This window comes from Leuciscus leuciscus (assembly GCF_965113295.1).
Source record: "Leuciscus leuciscus genome assembly, chromosome: 7".
NCBI lineage: Eukaryota > Metazoa > Chordata > Actinopteri > Cypriniformes > Leuciscidae > Leuciscus > Leuciscus leuciscus.
This window is the reverse complement of record NC_138731.1, coordinates 25693428-25713304: the sequence shown is the minus strand read 5'-3', so window position 1 is coordinate 25713304 and position 19877 is coordinate 25693428. Positions and strand designations below refer to the sequence as shown.

General features: G+C 36.9%; 2 protein-coding genes across 2 annotated transcripts in view; one reads left to right on the top strand and one right to left on the bottom strand.

The window, feature by feature from the left end:
• tmem163a (transmembrane protein 163a) overlaps window positions 1-13589 on the bottom strand; it is a 40777-nt gene extending 27188 nt beyond the window's left edge. Inside the window, exons 1-2 of the mRNA XM_082174885.1 lie at window positions 12475-13589; window positions 8737-8856 (exon numbers count right to left, since the gene is read on the bottom strand). Coding sequence (XP_082031011.1) covers window positions 8737-8856; window positions 12475-12664 — 310 coding nt within the window. The 5' untranslated portion in view covers window positions 12665-13589. The remainder of the gene's footprint in view (window positions 1-8736; window positions 8857-12474) is intronic.
• A 530-nt stretch (window positions 13590-14119) lies between these two features.
• acmsd (aminocarboxymuconate semialdehyde decarboxylase) lies at window positions 14120-18989 on the top strand. Its single transcript, XM_082174884.1, has 12 exons — window positions 14120-14209; window positions 14580-14799; window positions 15341-15385; window positions 16610-16706; window positions 17046-17095; window positions 17264-17500; window positions 17647-17740; window positions 17889-17984; window positions 18100-18272; window positions 18419-18517; window positions 18724-18810; window positions 18843-18989. The coding sequence occupies exons 2-11, from the start codon at window positions 14743-14745 to the stop codon at window positions 18784-18786; spliced, it is 1011 nt and encodes a 336-aa protein (XP_082031010.1). The 5' UTR covers window positions 14120-14209; window positions 14580-14742; the 3' UTR covers window positions 18787-18810; window positions 18843-18989.
• The last annotated feature ends 888 nt before the right edge of the window (window positions 18990-19877 follow it).

The window sequence follows — 19877 nt, the reverse complement described above, 5'->3', positions numbered from 1 at the left end:
AATTCAGTGTCCAAGCACGCCTGTCTGAAACACGCCTCTCTCTCTCTCTCTGCGTGTACATACTTCGGGGTGTGTGAGGCTGTGCGCACAGATAACAGTGCGCGAGTCCCGATTTTCGCCTCTTTTTCCGTGTTTAAAATCGTTTGAATGTGTAAATTGGCAAGACAAAACACATCCAAATGATAAACTTTCACTCTATGATGGTTAAACTTAGCAGTTAATCTGCAAATCACATGCATGTCGAACTGTGGGGCCTGGTCTGTACCATAGACTGTAAAAAAGAAATATGGACGACGCCCCTTCGCTGTCTTCCATTGGTGAGAAGTGAAGCCGCCAGTGTCCCGATATGGCGCTGACATCTTGGAACTTGAGTCTGCGCGGTAGCGATTTCGGGACCAGACCTGCGCAGTAGTGAGCAGGAAGTAAAGCCGCGAAATCAAGGCCCCGCCCTCACTCTCGGTGTGAAATAATTAATTATAGAAATTTAGATATTAAATTTAAAGCTCCAATCTCCTCAGTCCTCTGAAGATCCCGAAAAAAAGTCTGTTGGTGCTTCAGTGACTGCTTCGCTCAGAGAACCTGTCAATCACAGCTGTCAATCATGACGTCACACCACCGTTTTTATAGCATCAACTAAAAACAAACTTATTTTAAAAACAAACACTTGAATTTACATCAGCGTGATAAAAACTACAGTAAATGACAGAAACCACCTTCGGAAAAAAGATATTTGAAGTGTAATTAAATTGTTTAGTTGGTCTCAAGTCTCGTTGAATAACACGTGGAGGCGGGGTTTATGACCTATACTAGGACCAGTCACCGGGGGGCGATCGAGAGGTTTTGGCTTCACTTTTCAGGGCTTGTGCGGCACGCTTGGTCTGTACGGATGACAGATCAACTGCGATCCGCTGCACCCGTAATAATTAATGAACACACTTATCATCATGATTGATGATCCTACTCCAGTAGGTAAACGTGTCCCTGTCCCCAAAAATGTTGCCACTTGAAAGCGCTTCCCTCCACGTTTTCTGGTACGCATCATTTATTTTTACCACACCTGCGCACCAGTTATGTGCACCCCTGGAAACGAGGTAAAACACCTCTGAACCCCCCACAGTCGGAGCTGGACTGAACAAGGTAATGATGCATTCGACTGTATTTATATGCTGTGGGCGGGGCGCCCACGTCGTCATGCGTCATCGGCCTTTCAGGCGTGAATAAAGGTGTCTTCAGCAGATGGTGCAAGAGCGCGATATCCCATAGTCATGTGTTGTACCTCGTTTCCCTCCTTCTGGGAACAGTATTTATATGCATAACTCAACGTTATTGCTGTAGTGCATGTGCACAAGTAAAACAACTCTGAACTAAAAAAAAGCATCATAACAGCAGGCAGAGAAATTAATTTAAAAGCCAAGATATTATAAACATTTCCCAAATGGACAACCACAGTCTCTGGATTCCATCATCATTAAATAGGCATTGACATTCTCTAGGGAAAGAAGTTCCCATGTGTCTCGAGCAATGATTTGCCATTCCGTCCAAATGATTAAATAAAAAATTTTTTTTAACATAATTAAATAAATTAACAAATCGAATAAACAAATATGTATAGCAATTTTTGTAAATAAATTCAGGAGACGAATTAGATTTGTGAGACAAATAGACACAAAGGAGGAAAGGAAGGATGAAAGAAAAAGCTTCCCGAGTCATTCAGGTACAGTTTTACAGTGACTAATGATGTGTCCCATAAACACCAGAAGCATATCTACTATCAGGAGACTGGTTCCATTATCAGAAAACAATTTTGTGATGCTGGTCCCGCCTAAATGGACTGGAAGGAGAACTCAACACCGAGACTTAATGTGTTTAGACAGGTTCCTAATGGAGCAGAATGGCAGACATCTGCAGTGCTCTGCTCGGGTTACAGGGCTTCAAATGCATCTCATTTAGCCAACCCTTTCTTGATGCTTTAAGCAGGTCCTGCAGAGGGACAATACCATTATATACTCAGCTTACGACATCGGGGATGACAAAACCAGGACAAAACAATAAATCATCATCATCATCTTGTGTTTCATCATTATTATCAACATGGTCAAAATAGTTTCAGGCAGCACAACATGTTGATAAGGTGAGAAGAACATTCAGTACGTGCAGAAAATGGGGTGTGACTTTAGGTGAAATGTGTTGCTGCACTGAAAATGTCACCAACCACGGTCCTTTTAAAGGTGATGTCACATCTCAGTGATGATTCACAAGTGAAAGGGAGTGCCTAATGATTTACAAAGAACTGGGCTTATATGTGAGGAACTGAAGAGACCAACATGGATTGCATTAAAGTACTCGCAATGTATCTGAGGTGAAAACGTTCTCCTGAATGCTTGGTTGAATTTGATATACAGTAAGATGCCTGTCAGCAGTACAGGAATAAAGACAGACAGCTGGGAATAAAGTTCAACTGCAGTGAATAAATCTTCTCTGTCTTTTGGCACCGTGTGCTTGTATAATCCATTATACTGTGAAACTAATAGCTGTAGTGCATGTCAGGACGAGGCTGATGAAGACAGCAGCGTAAAGATACAGCACTCAACCAAGACCCAACAAGCTCTTATTGAAGTTGCTCTAATGGGCGATATTATATTTCACACACACTATTTTCATAACCCCTAATTAACTCTGACCAGCGCTGTATGTATCCGTAGAACTTGGACTCAGCTGGCTAAATGACAGTTCAATTAAACAATCCCATTTGTAATGTAAAGTTATCATAAGATATTTGATCTCTGTAGGTAACAACATTGAAATGGAATAAGACACTGCACCTCATGTTGATATAGCACAACACATTAGTTCATTAAAAAGGCTGAAATTGCAAGCTAATGACTCACCATTATCTTTTCTCACATTCAGTATTATTTTGGTACCAAGCAGCATGGGTTCACATTGGAAGGGCTTAATTAAAATGAAACGGTCTAGTTATTATTCCACATATCATGACTTATACCAGAATACATAATTCCCATGAGTGCCACATTGATCCTGTGCCACGTTGATCCTGTGACATGTTTAATGTCTAATTTTTTTACTATAAACCCAGTTCAGGTGTCAATTCAGGTGACACATATCATTATAATACATCTGAATATCCCCATGTTTGCTGCTTAACCTAGACATTTATATAAATACAAATTTATTCATAAGAATAGCAACCTTGTGTGTTGTTATTTTTCCCAGGGAACCCAAAATTAAAAATTTTTAAAGAATTTTTAGAAGGTCATATACCGTATGACTTGTAGACTGCTTTTGTGATATGATGCATTTATGCAGTTTTTTTTTTCTTTTCTTTTTTTTTCTTATATCTTCCCTCTTGGAACGATGCTTTAAAAATGTCTACTTCAATAGAAGCAAAATACTAGATTGTAACAACATTATATTTTGAGTGATCTATTCCTTTAAAATTTGCTTTCTGTTTTTACAGCAAATGTGATGTGTGAATGTAGTGAGCTACTGCAATATGAGGAAGGTGACACTGAAAGAACAAGAGAGACGATAATTTGCATAAAAGGCAAATATTCTCTGAGCTCATTTGGCATTCAGCCAGAGAAAAAATTCAGATTTAAATTAGTTAGATGCTGCTAAATGTTGCTATGCCCTTAACAATTACTATAAAGCTAATAGTTTGTATTTCATCACCAGCATGAAGAATAACAACACTAACCCTTCATTAAGCTTCACAAGCCTTTACTTTCGCTAACTCTTAGCAAGCTTTTCAACAAGCACTTGTTCTACTCTCTGCATTGTTCGTGAATTAACTCAGGAATCAATCAATAAGAATTACCCATTCTTATTGCTTTATGACAGTAATAACATAAGAGAATAATAAGAATGATAATAAATTATTTTTAAAAATATGTAAAAAAATCTTATTGAACCATCTTTTTTTAATCAAACCTCTCAAGTAACAAGACAACATCTCTAGCAAATGTTGTCAAATATTTAATATTCTAGAAATCATATAAAAGTGAAATTGAATATAAGAGGGAAAAAATCTAGAGCAAGAAAATCATGTCTACCAGGATGGACCAACGATAACAGGCACTTATCTTATTGTGAAGTCACTGCTGGAGAGAGATACCAAACCATTTCTACATGACAATGACTGATGAAGCAGGACAAAATATCAAGCTCTGTTGATGACGGTGCATTAAATTGAAAAAAAGTAATTAGGTGGTGGAACTAATAAGACCTGGAATTATAGGTAAATCTGGCTTAACACTGAAATAACATCCATCTTATGGAAGTAAAGCTACCTGGCCAATGCTATAATCAGAAGCGTTCCATTGACGACGCAAATCTTTTACACAGCATCTCATCAAAACAACCGCGCAAATATTAAAAAACACACATTTCAAATAATTTTAAAGACGTGACATCTGTTGCAGGTTGATCATTTCTATCAAAGTGCCAATGAAAAGCATTGTTTAGCTTTAATCATTTTTAGATGTCAAATAAACAGACAAGTAAAGGCTGGCAGACATGTTATTAATGTATTTTCCTGCAAGTCAGTTCAGCTTAACTACTGAACAAGACTAAAGTGGAGACTCATTTCCTTATGGGAAACATAATATATATAATTACTCTGAATCTAAAATAAGTACGGAAGACTTAAATCTTTTTCACAGAAATACTGCCCTAGATAAGAGTTTTTCCAGCTCTCATTAAAATAAATGAGAACAAATTAGACATTTAAGCAGAACAAGGGGCTTTATGTTTCTGTAGTGTAGATGTTTTTAACTTAAAGGATCAATTAAAACAGTCATGAAAAGTCGTGACCAAAAAGTCATTTCAAATAGTGTTAATTACAGGGGACGTGTAATTGATGATTTAAGAGAAACTTTTCTTTTACCTAATCCTTTCCTTAAAAGGTTTATCCAAAAATTTAAACTTGTCATCATTTACTCACCCTCCCACTCTCTTTGAAATGTTCATAAGAGAAGTTGCAATATGAAACATGTCTTTCTTTTGAGTCTTTTAATTAATTATTGATCCAATTCACTAAAACATTTAGAATGATTTCTTTACAAATCAGACAGATCCAGTTCTCAAGGTCATTAACCTCATCAATTCATTAATACAATGATCCACAACGGTCAATACGGCTCACTAGACTAGAAGATTTTCAGTGAATAACAACTTTGAAATTTCAGTCTGTTCGTCACACAAAGCTATTGTGTGGTTTCAGAAGACCTTGAATATAGTGGACATCTTTGGTATTTGATTATATGATATTATTACATAATACTTGTATGTTTATTGAGTTATTTCCTTTTCTTTCTAGTGATAAAGTACGTTCACAAGCTGTTTAATTCATAATATTTGATCAAAATTAATTAATTAATTAATTAAAATGAAATTACAAAATTATCCCATGTTGGGTATACCCCTAAAAGGTTCAATCTAATAAAACCCCCTTAAGGTACTTTATAGAACCTATACAGAAGAAAATACATGAGGGTGAGTAAATGACACAATTTTTTATTTTTGAATTGACTATCACTTTACCATTTGCTGAAATATTCCATTAGAGGATATCCTGACTAGCACTGAATGTAAAGTTAGTAGAGCGAGCCAACAGTTCCTGCTGTGAGCCACAATAAATCTCTGAGCTTTCAAATAAGATGCATTGCCTGAACATAGGTTTTATAATTCCCCATGAGTTAAGATATTCAGCCTATCATATGATTTCCCAATTCACTTGCATGAAATATCTGGAAAAATTGATGTATTCAGGCCAAACCGCAAAAACAAAGCTGGGTGTTCTTCTCCTGAGAATCCAAAGACGGTCACAAGCCCCACACCACTGGCATCACAAGAGTCATGATGTCTGTTGATTTTTTACAGTGAGAGTGTGACTGTGCGATGTAAGAGTGACAGTGTAGTGACTTCTGCCACAAGCCACATTATTATGTCTTACAAAACACAGAGGACAAGTTAAACATGCTGTTTCAGCATGAGAAATTCAGACTGCACGTGGACAGATGAGCCGTGGGTTTTGCGCAAATTAAGGCTACGGAGGCAGAAAAAATCGACTGGTACAAACTGTAGACACAGTCGATATTGAATTTAAAACAGCATTTGTAGCTTTTGGAAAGTTCACAGTCTCCGACAACACAGTGACTATTGTCATGTTAAATGTCCAACAACCATACGCTTTATCACTATGGACAACTCGTGATAAACAGACTGTCTGCTTGGTATGGGCCAAATGCCAACTTCCTCTTCTCCGTTAAACATCATATTACGAAATAAAGATTACAATATAGACAGGGATGGCATAATGGTGTCAGTAGGGTGTCATGTGTCTGTTTGTAAGGTGTAGGTGAATGTAGATGACTGCATTACAAAGCGTATACATTACAAAAGCTATGGGGATGAGAAATTGCTTTTCTCTTCATTTCAGGGCCGTAGCATTAATCTTCATTTCTCTGAGCTCATGTCTTACGACAATTCTTCCTTTTAAATTACATTTTACCTAAGCTTTTCACAAGACTTGAGACAAAGGCAAAAATGGCAAGAAAGAATGAACTAAGATGGTTAGGTAGAATGAGGAAGAGACCTTGGCAGAAACCAAGACTCAGATGGGGGAGTCATCGTCATCTGGCAAGCAAATCCCGAAACATCCTGTCAACCTTTTACATTTCTCCTTCGCTTCCTCTTTGTGCATGTGCTTTATCTTCATACACGCTATATTGTGTTTCTAAAGGCATTGCATAAATATGATGTATAAAGCACATTCATTCTAATGATAAAATGCATGGAAAATACATCCTAGTGCTCTCTAAATTAAGGGTGTGAAGACAAAAAAAAGCATCAAAGAAACAAGGTTGCTTGCAAATCTTCAGATCACTGTATAGATGTCTGAATTTTGACATTTTTAATGAGTATCTGATTCTGCAGCACATATGTTACACCTCCTTTAAAATGAGCAACATTCCTAGACTGCATGTTGCCTCAATCATATGAGCAGGTAAGAGGCTAATGTCAAGAAATGTCAAGGGGGCCCAAATATGTTAAACCCACTGAGACGGACCTAAATTACAAAGGCAGTGTGAGTGAAATAGTATACATGATAATTAAATCATTAAAGGGTTAGTTCACCCAAAAAGGAAAATTATGTCATAATTTACTCACCCTCATGGTGTTCCAAACCTGTATGAGTTTCTTTCTCCTGTTGAACTAAAAAGCAGATACGATGAACAATGTTGGTAACCGGAAAGTTGAGGGTAACCATTGATATCCATAGTAGGAAAAATAAGTACTATGGAAGTCAATGGCTACAGTCAACTGTCTGGTTACCAACATTCTTCAAAATATCTTCTTTTGTATTCAACAGAGAAAAAAAAAACTCATACAGGTTTGGAACACCATGAGTAAATGATTACAGAATTTTCATTTTTGGGTGAACTACCCTTTAATAATTAAATAAAGCATTAATTATTAAAGGCTTTCATTGCACTAAATCCCCCAAACAATTTTTTAATTTATTATTATTATTTTTTAATTATTCATAAAAATATAATTTGAAAAAATACAGTATTTTTTCATCGAATATCAGAATATGAGAAACCTTTTCAATATTTTACACATTTTTTATTTTTAATGTTTCATAATAAATAGTTTCAAATTAGCATAAAGTCATCTGCAAGACCGCTGATTAGCAGGCAAAACTTGCAAAATTTGTTCATACATTTGATACAGTTCTGAATAATTTATGGAGAATAATTTTTTTTTAATGTTTGCCAATAAGGTAGGTTTACCAGAAACTTTGTGTGCTGTATTAATACAGTTGATCAGTTACTTTATTTTATATTATAGATTTTTTATTTATTTTTTATTTTACTATTTTATATTATTTATTTGTTTACTTCAGATGTAAAAAATATATATATAGATGTAACTCTGTGTCTGTTTTCTACCTAACCAGAAAAATAGAAAATAATGTTTAGCACTCAGTGACTCAGGAGGAGAGTATTCATTCACTGCTTGTTACAGCAAAGCAGCATGACCTACACAGATCATAAACTACACATGTGACCACTAACATTATCAATATAATGGAATACAATTTTCCTGTAATTACCAAAACACATCCCAGCTAGGAAAACCTAAAGCATTTAAGATTTAAAACACAGCAGAGCCAACAATTTGCAGTTGGCCAGTTCTATCCTAGTTTTACTAAAAACTGCTCTGCCAGCTCTAGTCTCAACTAGCTGCCCATCCTGATGGATGCCACTGCCAGTTCAAGCTAATCTCACATAGCCAGGGCTTTGACTCAACAGCATAAGGTCCGGTCCACATTGCAGCTTATTTTGGCCAAAAACAGCCCACTTAGACAGGAGGATTTTCATGTACTTTACCGTTTAGGGCCAGGTTTATCTGAAACGAATCACACCACAATAGTGCCGTGAATATTTTTAATAATAATTTTGGGACATAACTGCGAACAGCTGTACAGAAAATGTGTAATCAGAGTAATCATAAGTCCGTCAGCCAATCAGCCTGGAACTTGCCAGACTGAGGAAGCAGTATCTTCCAGTATTGTGTGAAATATGCATCAGACAGTCGGTGAACAGACTGTGGGCGGTCTGTGGGTGATTAAGACTAGCTCTAACCAAAACTAGCTGAACATCCTGAATACTGCCTGCCACAGCCAGGAAAGCATCACCATGAACTTACTGAAAGCGGCCACAGCCAGGATGAGCGTCACCACAATGGAGATCCAGGACACCCACAGAGCTTTCTTCCTGTAACTCTGAGCTTCATGAGGCTTCAGGCGCATGCTGCTCTCCAAGAGACCTGTCAAAAAAGTAAATAAAACACTGGTTAAAGGCCATTATACAATTACATTAAGTGCTCTATAGGGAAACAAACAACAGGGGCTGATTATTTACTCACTGGACCATGACAGGCATTGAGAGGGAGAGGGTAGAGACATAATAAAGAGCCGAAATTAATCTGCACTGTGGCGCAATGACTCTGTGTTTAATTAGCAGAGCAAAATGGTTTCAACAACATTTAGATCCCACTAATAAATTCAGTTTATCATGTATCATCAAGTCACAAATGATATGACTGTAAATGCTGTTTGCTAGCAGCCCTGCGAGATCTTTAGCTACTGGAAGATGAGACAGCGATGAAAGCCTGTTTCCACCTCTGAGTAAAATATGAAAAGGTACTTATGACTTCATATCGTGTAATGTACACTATAGTGTTTAAAAGTCTTTTGCTTATTTGATCAAAACTACAGTAAAAATAGTATAATATTTGTATGATTGTATGACTAATATGATGATTTGCTGCTCAAAAAACATTTATTCTTTTATTGTTGAAAACAGTTGTGCTGCTTACATTTTTTGGTGAATAAGGAAGTTTATCTTTTGTAAAATCTTTTGTAATATACAGTAATAACCCCCAGTTTATATATGCTTATAGTCCAAGACTTAAATGAATGTTTGCGCTGTTTTAACTGAAAGCAACTTTTTTTGTCTCAAGTTGCACACAAGTAATGTTTTCTTTTTCTAAGGCATGTTTATAAAAGCTACTTAAATGCCCTAATTGAACTAAAGCCTAATCCTGGCTTAATCTAAGCCATGTCTGTGAAACGGGGCCTTCATGTCTTTACTCTCACTTTTGATCAATTTACTGCATCTCTAATGAATGAAAGTATTAATATCTTTAAAAAACTACAAAAACTTCTGAACGGTAATGTAACTTTTATATCTCTCAATAAAACTTTGTGAGATAAAGTCACACTGTGAAATATAAAGTCACAATTAAGAGAAAGAAAGTGACATTATTTCTTAATTTTAAACGTTGTCTCACAATTACCTTTTATATATATTTTTTTGCTCCAAGGCAGAAACAGACTTCCACAAACAACAGCATACCTTATAAGCTAGATAGTTAAATGTTTAGCTGAGATACTCCACAGTATGTGCGAGACAATACATCTGTGTCCCTCAACAGAGTCTTTATCAGGACATTATTAGATATATATACAACACCACAGGTCACAAATTTAATCCGTGAGTGTAATTATGAATAAGACTAAGTGAACAGAAGCCGCAGAACCTGTTGACTGTCTATTGTTAAGCGTCCAAGCAATATTGTGCTGTGTTTGCCAAAGAGGTAAAACTCAAATATGCCTTTGTCATCTGTTCAAAATGAATGGCAGCTATGTCATCGTGACAGTGGGAGGCTGTGTGTATCTTCCCCCATGTACACCGAACTGATCTGTCAGGCCTGTGGAAGTCACATGCTGAGGGTTATGAGCACAGAGTCAATAGGTGGTCAGTCAGTGTGATTGTAAAAGCTGAAAAACAGAGCTGGGGAATGTGGCCGCTCACATGATTTATTTCATCAGTAAGGATCGGGAGCATGTGTTGCACTCACACAAATGTAACCCGTAAGTTCCAAACTATTTCATTTCCAAACCAAAACACACTCCAGTCAAGTTTGTCCAGATCTATTACCACACAAACCTTTACACACAGTACATATTTGTTCAGTTTGTACTTTCCCATGCAAACTCTAGACTAGGCACATAAAATGAGCTGGAACTCAATGTAAAGGGCCTGCCCCCACTCCATCCCTCTGCTAATCATGTGGAAGCAGGACATCCACATGACCCAGCAATTCTTCCATGCTTAATAGGGTTTACATGAAAGAGAGAGAAACATTCCTCTCAATGGCTTAAAGGACATCGACTAAAAGATTTGCTTTTTATTAAACTTTTAGGAAAATCTCTAAGTGGAATCAAGCCATTTTAGAATTAATGATGTAACTTAGAAAAACAGGATATGCTTCCCTTAACAACATGCATAATTTCTGACAACTGGGCTGCATGTTCAAATTCAATGAATAAATATGAAGAAACTGTTTTTAATCCATATTATTATAGTTTAAAGAACTGTGACCCCATTTTATGTAACTGCATTTAAGTAGAAATGTTTTTAATATTTTCTTCAAAAGTATAAGACAGTAGTGCCAACAATTCCGACTGCCAACTGGCACGGTGGCTTAAAGTCTATACTTGCTTAATGTGTGTGAAGAATTTATTGAAAGCAGCCAATGCGAGCTCTATCCTAAACTAGCTGTCCATCCTGATGGCTGCACTGCCAGTTCAAGTAACTGCAAGTCATGAGCAAACAGATATTTGACTAAATGACAAAAGCTTGGTCTGCATTGCAGCTTAGACAGGAAGAGAGTGTTCAAGCGGCATGTAAAATGAACAACCACAGGTTGTTGTATTATAGATCACCACAATAGTAAACCAGCATGAATTCCCAGAGTCCATCCATGAATTCCATCCCCATCAGTCTTTTTCTTAGACTTCTTAGATTTTCTAAGACTTCTTCTAATGCCCTCACAATTTCACCAGTGGAGAAATGAAGGGTCTTATGCATAATTCAGTGGCTCAAACTGATTGCACAGGGGGGTGCTACAGCATACAGCAACACTCAGATCCTGCAGGTGCAGAGTAATGCTGCTTCTAAGAGTGGAAGTGCTGATATGAGATAAGATGCACCTCTGTCTGATCATCTCCGGTGTGAGTCAGCTGTAGATTTGGTTTAAGCAGAAGTGGAAACAAAGTTTCCAGTCTTTAGCCTATAGCAGGACCGTAACCAACATAGATGGCCAGATCATAAACTATAACATTTGTTCCTCCCAAATCATGAAAAAGTGGTTTGAGTCTGTAGCAATAACATGCAGGTTAACAAAAGCACCTCATAAGTCCACTGCTAAAGTCAACTAATTTTAGTCTAGAATTCTAGAAACTGCTAAAGAAAACTAGAATGGAGATAAAAAAAATTTTTTAAAAAAAATACAATTCATTCATTCATTCATTTTAATCACCTTGAATTTTATGTTTTGACACAAACAACCATTACAATTATATAATCACTTTACTGTCAAAACGCACAAAAATGAAGTTACAAAACAGGTGTGAGGACATCAAATAAACTTCACATTAAGTGCTAAATGACACATTCTGTTGTAAATGTCAGATTTCGAATTGCAATAACTTAAAATCGCATTGCTGCTCAGTGCTCCATTGAAATAGACAGAACATGTCCATCTATTCATTTAAAAGCTATTTAGTTTAATGTTGTTAAACTATAGCCTATCCTACTCTTAAACGTACAAACCCAGAAAGGATGTTTCATCTCGGGTGCGTTTTTTAAACTGTGATTTTTAAAAATATATATATTTTTGTGCTCACCTGAATTATTAATAGCTTCAAGAGCGCCTGCGTGCTCCTTTTGACCGCAACCTTTGCGAGCCTCCTTAGTCTTATTCACATCACATCACAAATTCTACTTTAAAGAATACCATTGTCTTTTTTAAAATACATTTCTGAAACAACTCTACAAAAGTACAGCTTGATCTGTTAGAGAGATGATGTGTGTTTACCTTGTCCCTCAACGCTATCTGTGATTTTCATCTCCTGGTCCCGGTCCATATTGAAAGGATCGCCCTGGCTCCCTCTTTTGGGTAGGTTCGGATCCTGGGCAGCGGCGCATTGTCCGTTTCGCACAGCCGACGGGTCCACAATAGTCGGATTGGGAACAGGGCATGGATCAGAAGTCGTACTGTCTGTCATGTTTGTTAGCTTTTTTGAAATCAGATGAAGCCCTCAATAAACGATCTCACGTCGAACTGCGACGCGCAGCCATCCAGTGGGAGCATTAAGGGTAACGGAGCAGAGATGCGGAGATAAACGCAATCTGCCCAGCATCAGCAACGGACCCCCACCCCACCCTCCCACCGAGAACAACTCCAATCCGAGCGCAAGAACTGCAGCCACCCAACTGTCATTTGACATGGGGATAGTTTGGTTAAGATGCTGTCTCGCTCTCTAGATTCAACATTGACTTTTCTTATTTTGCACGTCATCTGATCGTAGCTGTACAGTTTAGTTGTAGTTCCTCCTTCGATTGACACAGATTTGAGAAACGTTTTTATTATTGTTTTATAGCCTGTGACAAAGTCAGTAGCTGCCACAAATAGCAGTCCTTAATCCATGATAATGAAAAACTTCATATAATCTTGTCTTTTTGAAGTTTTGTTATTCTATTCATTCAAGTCTGGAACATGTTTGTACTAGTAGGCTAGTTGTGTTTGTGGGCTAAGAAATCACACAAGCACTTGTTTTAAATGTTAGTAGCTTAGGCAATTGCTTTATGTCTACATATAAGTGACAGTTTAATTTGAATAATAATTTAAAAAAAAAGAATATTCTGTCATAATTTACTCACCCATATGTTGTTCCAAACCTGAATGAGTTGCTTTCTTCTGTTGAACACAAAAGAAGATAACCAGACAGTTGACGGAACCCATTGACTTACATAGTACTTTTTTTTCTTTTTTTTCTACTATGGAAGTCAATGGTTGCCTGGCTTCAACTGTCTGCAACGAACATTCTTCAAAATATCTTCTTTTTGTGTTGAACAGAATAAATAAATGAATACGGGTTTGGACAAGGGTGAGTAAATAAAAAAATAATTTAAAAAAGAATAGTAGGCCTATAGGCCTGGTACTACTGGGCTGGTAGAAAAGAATTAATAATAAATAAATAAATAAATAAAAAACAAGTTTGGAATTGGGGTGAACTTAAGTTTCGGACAAAAATAGCTGGTTATAAAGTCATAGGTTAAAGTGCGGTCACATTGCCGTTGTTCGGCATATTTTTTGCGAGATCCACGCGATCTGAAATTTCGCGTCTGTGTGAACGCTTTTCCCCTTGCCGTTTTCAATTTCGAGTTGTCGGATTTGCCAAGGTCACCAACAGAAATCTGTTTGGTTTGAAAGTGACTTCTGTGTGAGCTAGCTGTGCGTCATACATCTCTAGTCTACACTATTGACAATGGACATTTTCCCGCGAAATTTCGCCCGCGAACGAAAGCTCCAAACGGAATAAAAAAAAAAAGAATGTTAAAGCGCCCGGCTGTGCACGTAACCAAGCAACGGACAGTCAGGGTCGCAAATAGTGGACCTGAGCGACATTACTATAACTTACTTTCCCTCCCTGCCCACCTTTTTTCTTACAGACTCGTGACCAAACCTCTCAGGATGTCCTCGCTGCAGTTTGTAGACCGAACACGTATTGGATTAAATGGATGCGGGATTTTTTTCTTCCCTAAAACAGGTACAGGCGCAGTTTTTTCAACAGCAAGAATACGAGATAAATGCCAGCCCAGTAGCTTCTGACGTACTACCTCCAGTAACCGCTAGAGGTCACTGTTGTGCAGGATGTAAAGTTATTAGATAAAGTCATATTCCCTACATTTTTCGAAACAGACATGAAATGGTTATTGCAGACTGCAGCCTCTCCTTATAAATGTTTAAACCTTATTTTTAATGTTTGTTTATTTGTCTTAACCTTTTTTATTTTATGTAAAAGTTTGCCATATTGCATAAGTTACAAACATGAATTTGTTCAGACAATACATAACATGTACTGTATGTATTCACAAGTTATAAAAAGCTAATGGTGTTGGTTGGTGTCTTTCTTCCAGGGGTTTTCATTGGGCCATTTCAAAAGACCGGACTCAGGGGTGGGAATGTTTGTTTTCTACTTCACACACTGCTGAACATTCACAACTGCACGAGGATTGAACATTCAGTTTGCAAGCCTGTCAAAACTTCTGACTTAAGAATTGAGCTCTTAATGTCAGCAGAATGAAGATCGATATTCATAATCATATTTTACCAAAGGAATGGCCCGACCTGAAACAGGTAGGTTGCATAAGGTGTGAAAGTTATCTTTAGTTATGGGTCATAGTGGGTTAACAAGGATTAAGTGACTTATAACATAGGCTATTTGTCATTTTTTTCAATGATTTCACTTGCCAGTTTCCTTGCTCCTTCCTGTTTGGGTCAGCTGTACATTAAAGTTTATTTAATATAGACCAAAGTGTGCATGTCCAAATATAAAGGACATCTGCTTTTCAATTTTTAGATTATATGTTAATGTTAAAAATGTTTTTTCAAAACTAAAAGTGACACGACAAGACACGGCCACAGATTTACTCATAATATGTATGCATCTGTTAAACATTAATGAAAGGGTTTGATCACTAACCCTGACCTTTATTGCTTGTTTATCTGACCGAGCTAAGGAAGAATTCTATTAATCATTTCTCATGTCTTAACGAGCAAATCAAAGCCAAGTTTATTTATTTAGTCAATCATTTATTGCCATAGCAAAAGTGTAATATTTGTATAGCATAAAATTACATTATAAAATTATTCAATATTGACATTTCATGTTTCACAGAGGTATGGATATGATGGATTCATTCAACTCCACCATCACTGCAAAGTAAGTTTAAAATCTGCTCTGAAACGTGAAACCAAATGTTTTCCTGCACTGATGATAGTGGAAGAACACCAGCTGGATGGAAAAGGTTCTGCATGCTTGGCCATAGATCCAGCTGGCATGAGCTCTTCCTGTGAGTGTGTGAGAGTATGTTACGACCCCCATGAGGAATGAGTGGGCAGCAGAGACGGATCTGATCCTCCACTCAGAGCAGGAGGATGTTAAAACTTCTGCCAGCCTCATACCTGCAGGCCTTTAGAGTAATTGGATTGTTCTGTACTGCGTTTCTGCTGGTGTCTCTGGTGGTTTCTGGTCGACTCAGACTTATTCTGTTCTACGTTGCAGTAGGAAGAACTATTTTAAAACTGAATAAACAGACATAATGGGGGAAAAAAATGCTCATTAAGCAGTCCAGTTTTTGCTTGAATTCCTTATCAGGCAATACTGCTTTTCTTTGTAAACCTTTTGTTTAAAAAATACTTATTTTTTAGATTATCTGTGTGTGTGTGTGTGTGTGTGTGTGTGTGTGTGTGTGTGTGTGTGTGTGTGTGTGTGTGTGTGTGTGTGTGTGTGTGTGTGTGTGTGTGTGTGTGTGTGTGTGTGTGTGTGTGTGTGTGTGTGTGTGTGTGTGTGTGTGTGTGTGTGTGTGTGTGTGTGTGTGTGTGTGTGTGGAAAAAGAGGACATCATGCCTTCCCTGGGCTCCCTGTAAGAGCAGCTGTAGAGCTCCACATGGGGTTTAGCTTCAGTAAAGTAGCAGAATAAAACCCCATCATCTTGAGCACAACAATGCGGCTGCTGCACATAAACACACACATAGACTTTAATAAATCTTACCATTTCAACTGTGCCTTATAAACTAATAAACATACAACAATATAGAGCGAATGACTGCAATAATGATAATAAAACAAAAATAAAACTTTTTAAATAAACTGTATTTGGTTGAATGAATGACACTCCATATTCAAAGAAAATCCATATTCTTTGATCTGCAAATAAACATTGATTCCTGATGTAAAATGTGCTTGTCATGCCAGAAACTTTTCACCTCCTCTCATTCCAAAGTCCTTTGCATTGTATTACTGTGTGAATTTGACTTTGCTCTCCACTGCCACCAAGTGGCTGAAAATACTAACTGTCATGTAGCAATGTGTCAGAAATTCACAGAAATGTCAGATGTGGAAAATTTCTTCTTAAAAGAAACACCATGGGTTTTTGTGTACCAGGGAGAAGCTAAAATGATGAAGGATGGAACATTGTTCAGAGTGATCCAGGAGAACTGCTGGGATGCAGATGCTCGGATTCTGGATATGGACAAACATGGTAAAGAGTGAAGCAGTGTTCAACTTCGGTTCTATCTATCTATCTATCTATCTATCTATCTATCTATCTATCTATCATCTATCTATCTATTTGTCTGTCTATGTGTCTGTCTGTCTGTCTGTCTATCTATCTATTTGTCTGTCTGTCTATCTATCTATTTGTCTGTCTGTCTGTCTCTGTCTATCTATCTATCTATCTATCTATCTGTCTGTCTGTGCGTGTGTGCGTAGAAATATATTTTAATTCTTATTCACGTTTATTTCTACTTTATCTACAGAACAGTTCAACTTTAGTTCATTGTTTTATTTATTACAGAGATTTGTTTTCATTTTTTTTCAGGAGTGACAGTACAGGCCCTATCCACTGTGCCTGTGATGTTCAGCTACTGGGTAAGAATTAGTGTAAAAATGAACCAAACAATCAATTTTCAAAGTTTCAATTACACTTTTCTCTTAGATTACATAAAATCCCATATTTACCTATTTTACAGTACTACTATAAATTCTTTTTGATGCTTGTCGATTATTTCAGTCTAATGTTCCTCTGCATTTCTTAAGGCCAAACCCCACGACACACTGGACCTGTGTGGGATTCTGAACGATGATCTGGCTGCTACAGTGAAGCGATACCCAAAGCGTTTTGTTGGGCTGGGCACTCTGCCCATGCAGGCCCCTGATCTAGCTGTACAAGAGATGAGACGGTGTGTGAAACAGCTAGGCTTTCCTGGAGTGCAAATTGGCTCCCATATAAACACATGGGACCTCAATGCCCCAGAGCTATATCCTGTCTATGCTGTAAGTGCATTTGCCTTTAGTAGAACATGCCACATTCACACTAAAGTATTTGGTGTCTTTTTTTTGTTGTTTTTTTGTCAAGTAGTCATTCAGTTGTGTCTCAGTGTGTGTAGGGCATTTTAAAAGTATTTTGCCTCTTACAACAGGCCGCTGAGGAACTCAACTGCTCGATATTTGTGCATCCGTGGGACATGCAGACAGATGGCAGAATGGCAAAATACTGGCTGCCTTGGTTAGTTGGTGGGTTTGATTGAGTGTCTTGACATGGGGCATTCTACGTTTTTTTATATTTAATAGCAGATTGTGATCATTTTTATTGAATCAGTTTTATTGAAGACTAGTATATATCCCAGTCATTGCTTGACCCCACTTCATTTCTTTCTGACAGGTATGCCAGCAGAAACTACAATGGCAGTTTGTTCCATGATTTTTGGAGGTGTTTTTGAAAGATTTCCCAAACTTAAGGTCTGCTTTGCTCACGGAGGTAAAAATATCCATGCTATGTTTGGATAATCATGATTTCATGTACATGAGCTATAAAGACAGGTGTGTTTTTTGTGGTGTGGATGTGGTGTTATAGTTCATACTTTGTGTTCCAGGTGGTGCTTTTCCATACACCATTGGCCGAATTGAGCATGGCTTTAATGTGCGCCCTGATCTTTGTGCCGTCGACAACAAAATCAACCCACGCAAATACATAGGATCTTTCTACACTGACTCTCTAGTGCATGACCCACTTTCACTGAAGTTACTCATGGAAGTCATAGGAAAGGTAGTAATTTTAATTCTTATACCAGCAGTAATGCTAAATCCCCTAGCAACCACCATACTGTTGAGTTAAAACAATGGGCTAAGTGAAGTTAGTGAACTCTTTTATGTGCTATTTTAGTTTTTAATAAAGGTTTCTGCTTTTTGCAGGATAAAGTGATGTTAGGAACAGATTACCCATTTCCACTGGGGGAACTGGAGCCAGGCGCATTGATTGAATCCATGGATGAGTTTGATAGTTTGCTAAAGGTATAAGAAACTTCTATCTATTTATCTGAACACACTAGGTTTTATTTCAGATTTCAAATACATTGATCTTCTATGTTGCTGCTAAAATATTCAGTTTGGGTAATAATACTGTGATGAAGTTAATAAATATTAAGTGCATGTAGAGCATACTAATATCCAAGTGCTTGTCATTTTATAGCTTATCTTTATTTTACTCTTTTGTTTAGGATAAACTGCTTGCTGGGAATGCTCTGGAATTTTTAGGACTGTCAAGAAAACAGTTTGAGTGACTGATCAGTTGTATTGATGTCTGGAAAATGACAATTAAACCATAGGCAGAGTTTGGGAGTGCAAATGATTTTGTCTGAGCTATGAAAAAAAAATAGAATTCATATTTTCTCATTTTATTTGTCTTATCTTATCATGTTAGTGTAGAATGAGTAAAGCTGTTTGTTGTTAGGATGACAGTTTTTAAAGTAAAAATGTTGGTCTGCCTCAGTGTCTAACAGCGCACATCAATGTCAAAGTGATCAAGATGGCCAATCAAATCAAAGAAGGCGGGTCTGTCTTACCGTCACGGTCACAACCCAACAAGAGTTGCTGGAAAGACATAGACATATGAATAGGAATGAATGTGTGCACATTTTAAAATAAAATATTATTTTCAAATAGTTTAAATTGATTGCTTAATAACTAATTAGACCTAGAACTTTTACCATTCTTGCTTATTTATTCCCTTAAATCCCCTTAATCCTTTAATTATTTAATTCCATTATTTTAGGCCTATTATTATTATAATCATTTATTAAATAATAAATCCCCCAGCACAAAAGTGAAACTCCGCATATGAATTAAATCTTACTTGATTTGCTTTATTTTTTATTGATTTGTGTTTTATTAGGCTATGACACCCTTCTGTCTTTTTTATTATGTTTACGGATTCTAGTCTTGAGAATACATTTACAGTATAGGATGTGTATACATAGTACACTTCTCTAGAAAAATATAGTTTCTTGTTTTCTTTCCGTATTTCTTTATTTTTTTATTATTAATTAGCGGTTACTTTTAAAATGATTACTAAATTATGAAATATAAAATTTATTAAATAAATTATGTTGAACCACAAAATATTTTACATTATATTGATCTCAGATCTCTGAACAATTAGTTTCTTGTTCATGTCAGATTTGAATTTCTTATTGATTTGAACAAATTGCATGTGTTTTGGCACGTGTGTAAAGAAAAGAGTAAGTACAATTGTCTACAATTTGCACAATGACTAAATGCACATGGCTTGTTGATCAAAACTGATGAGTTGATTCTCAGTGAAATTGTCAAACTCCTCACAACGTCTTAACATTCTTTCATCGTGTGAGCCATT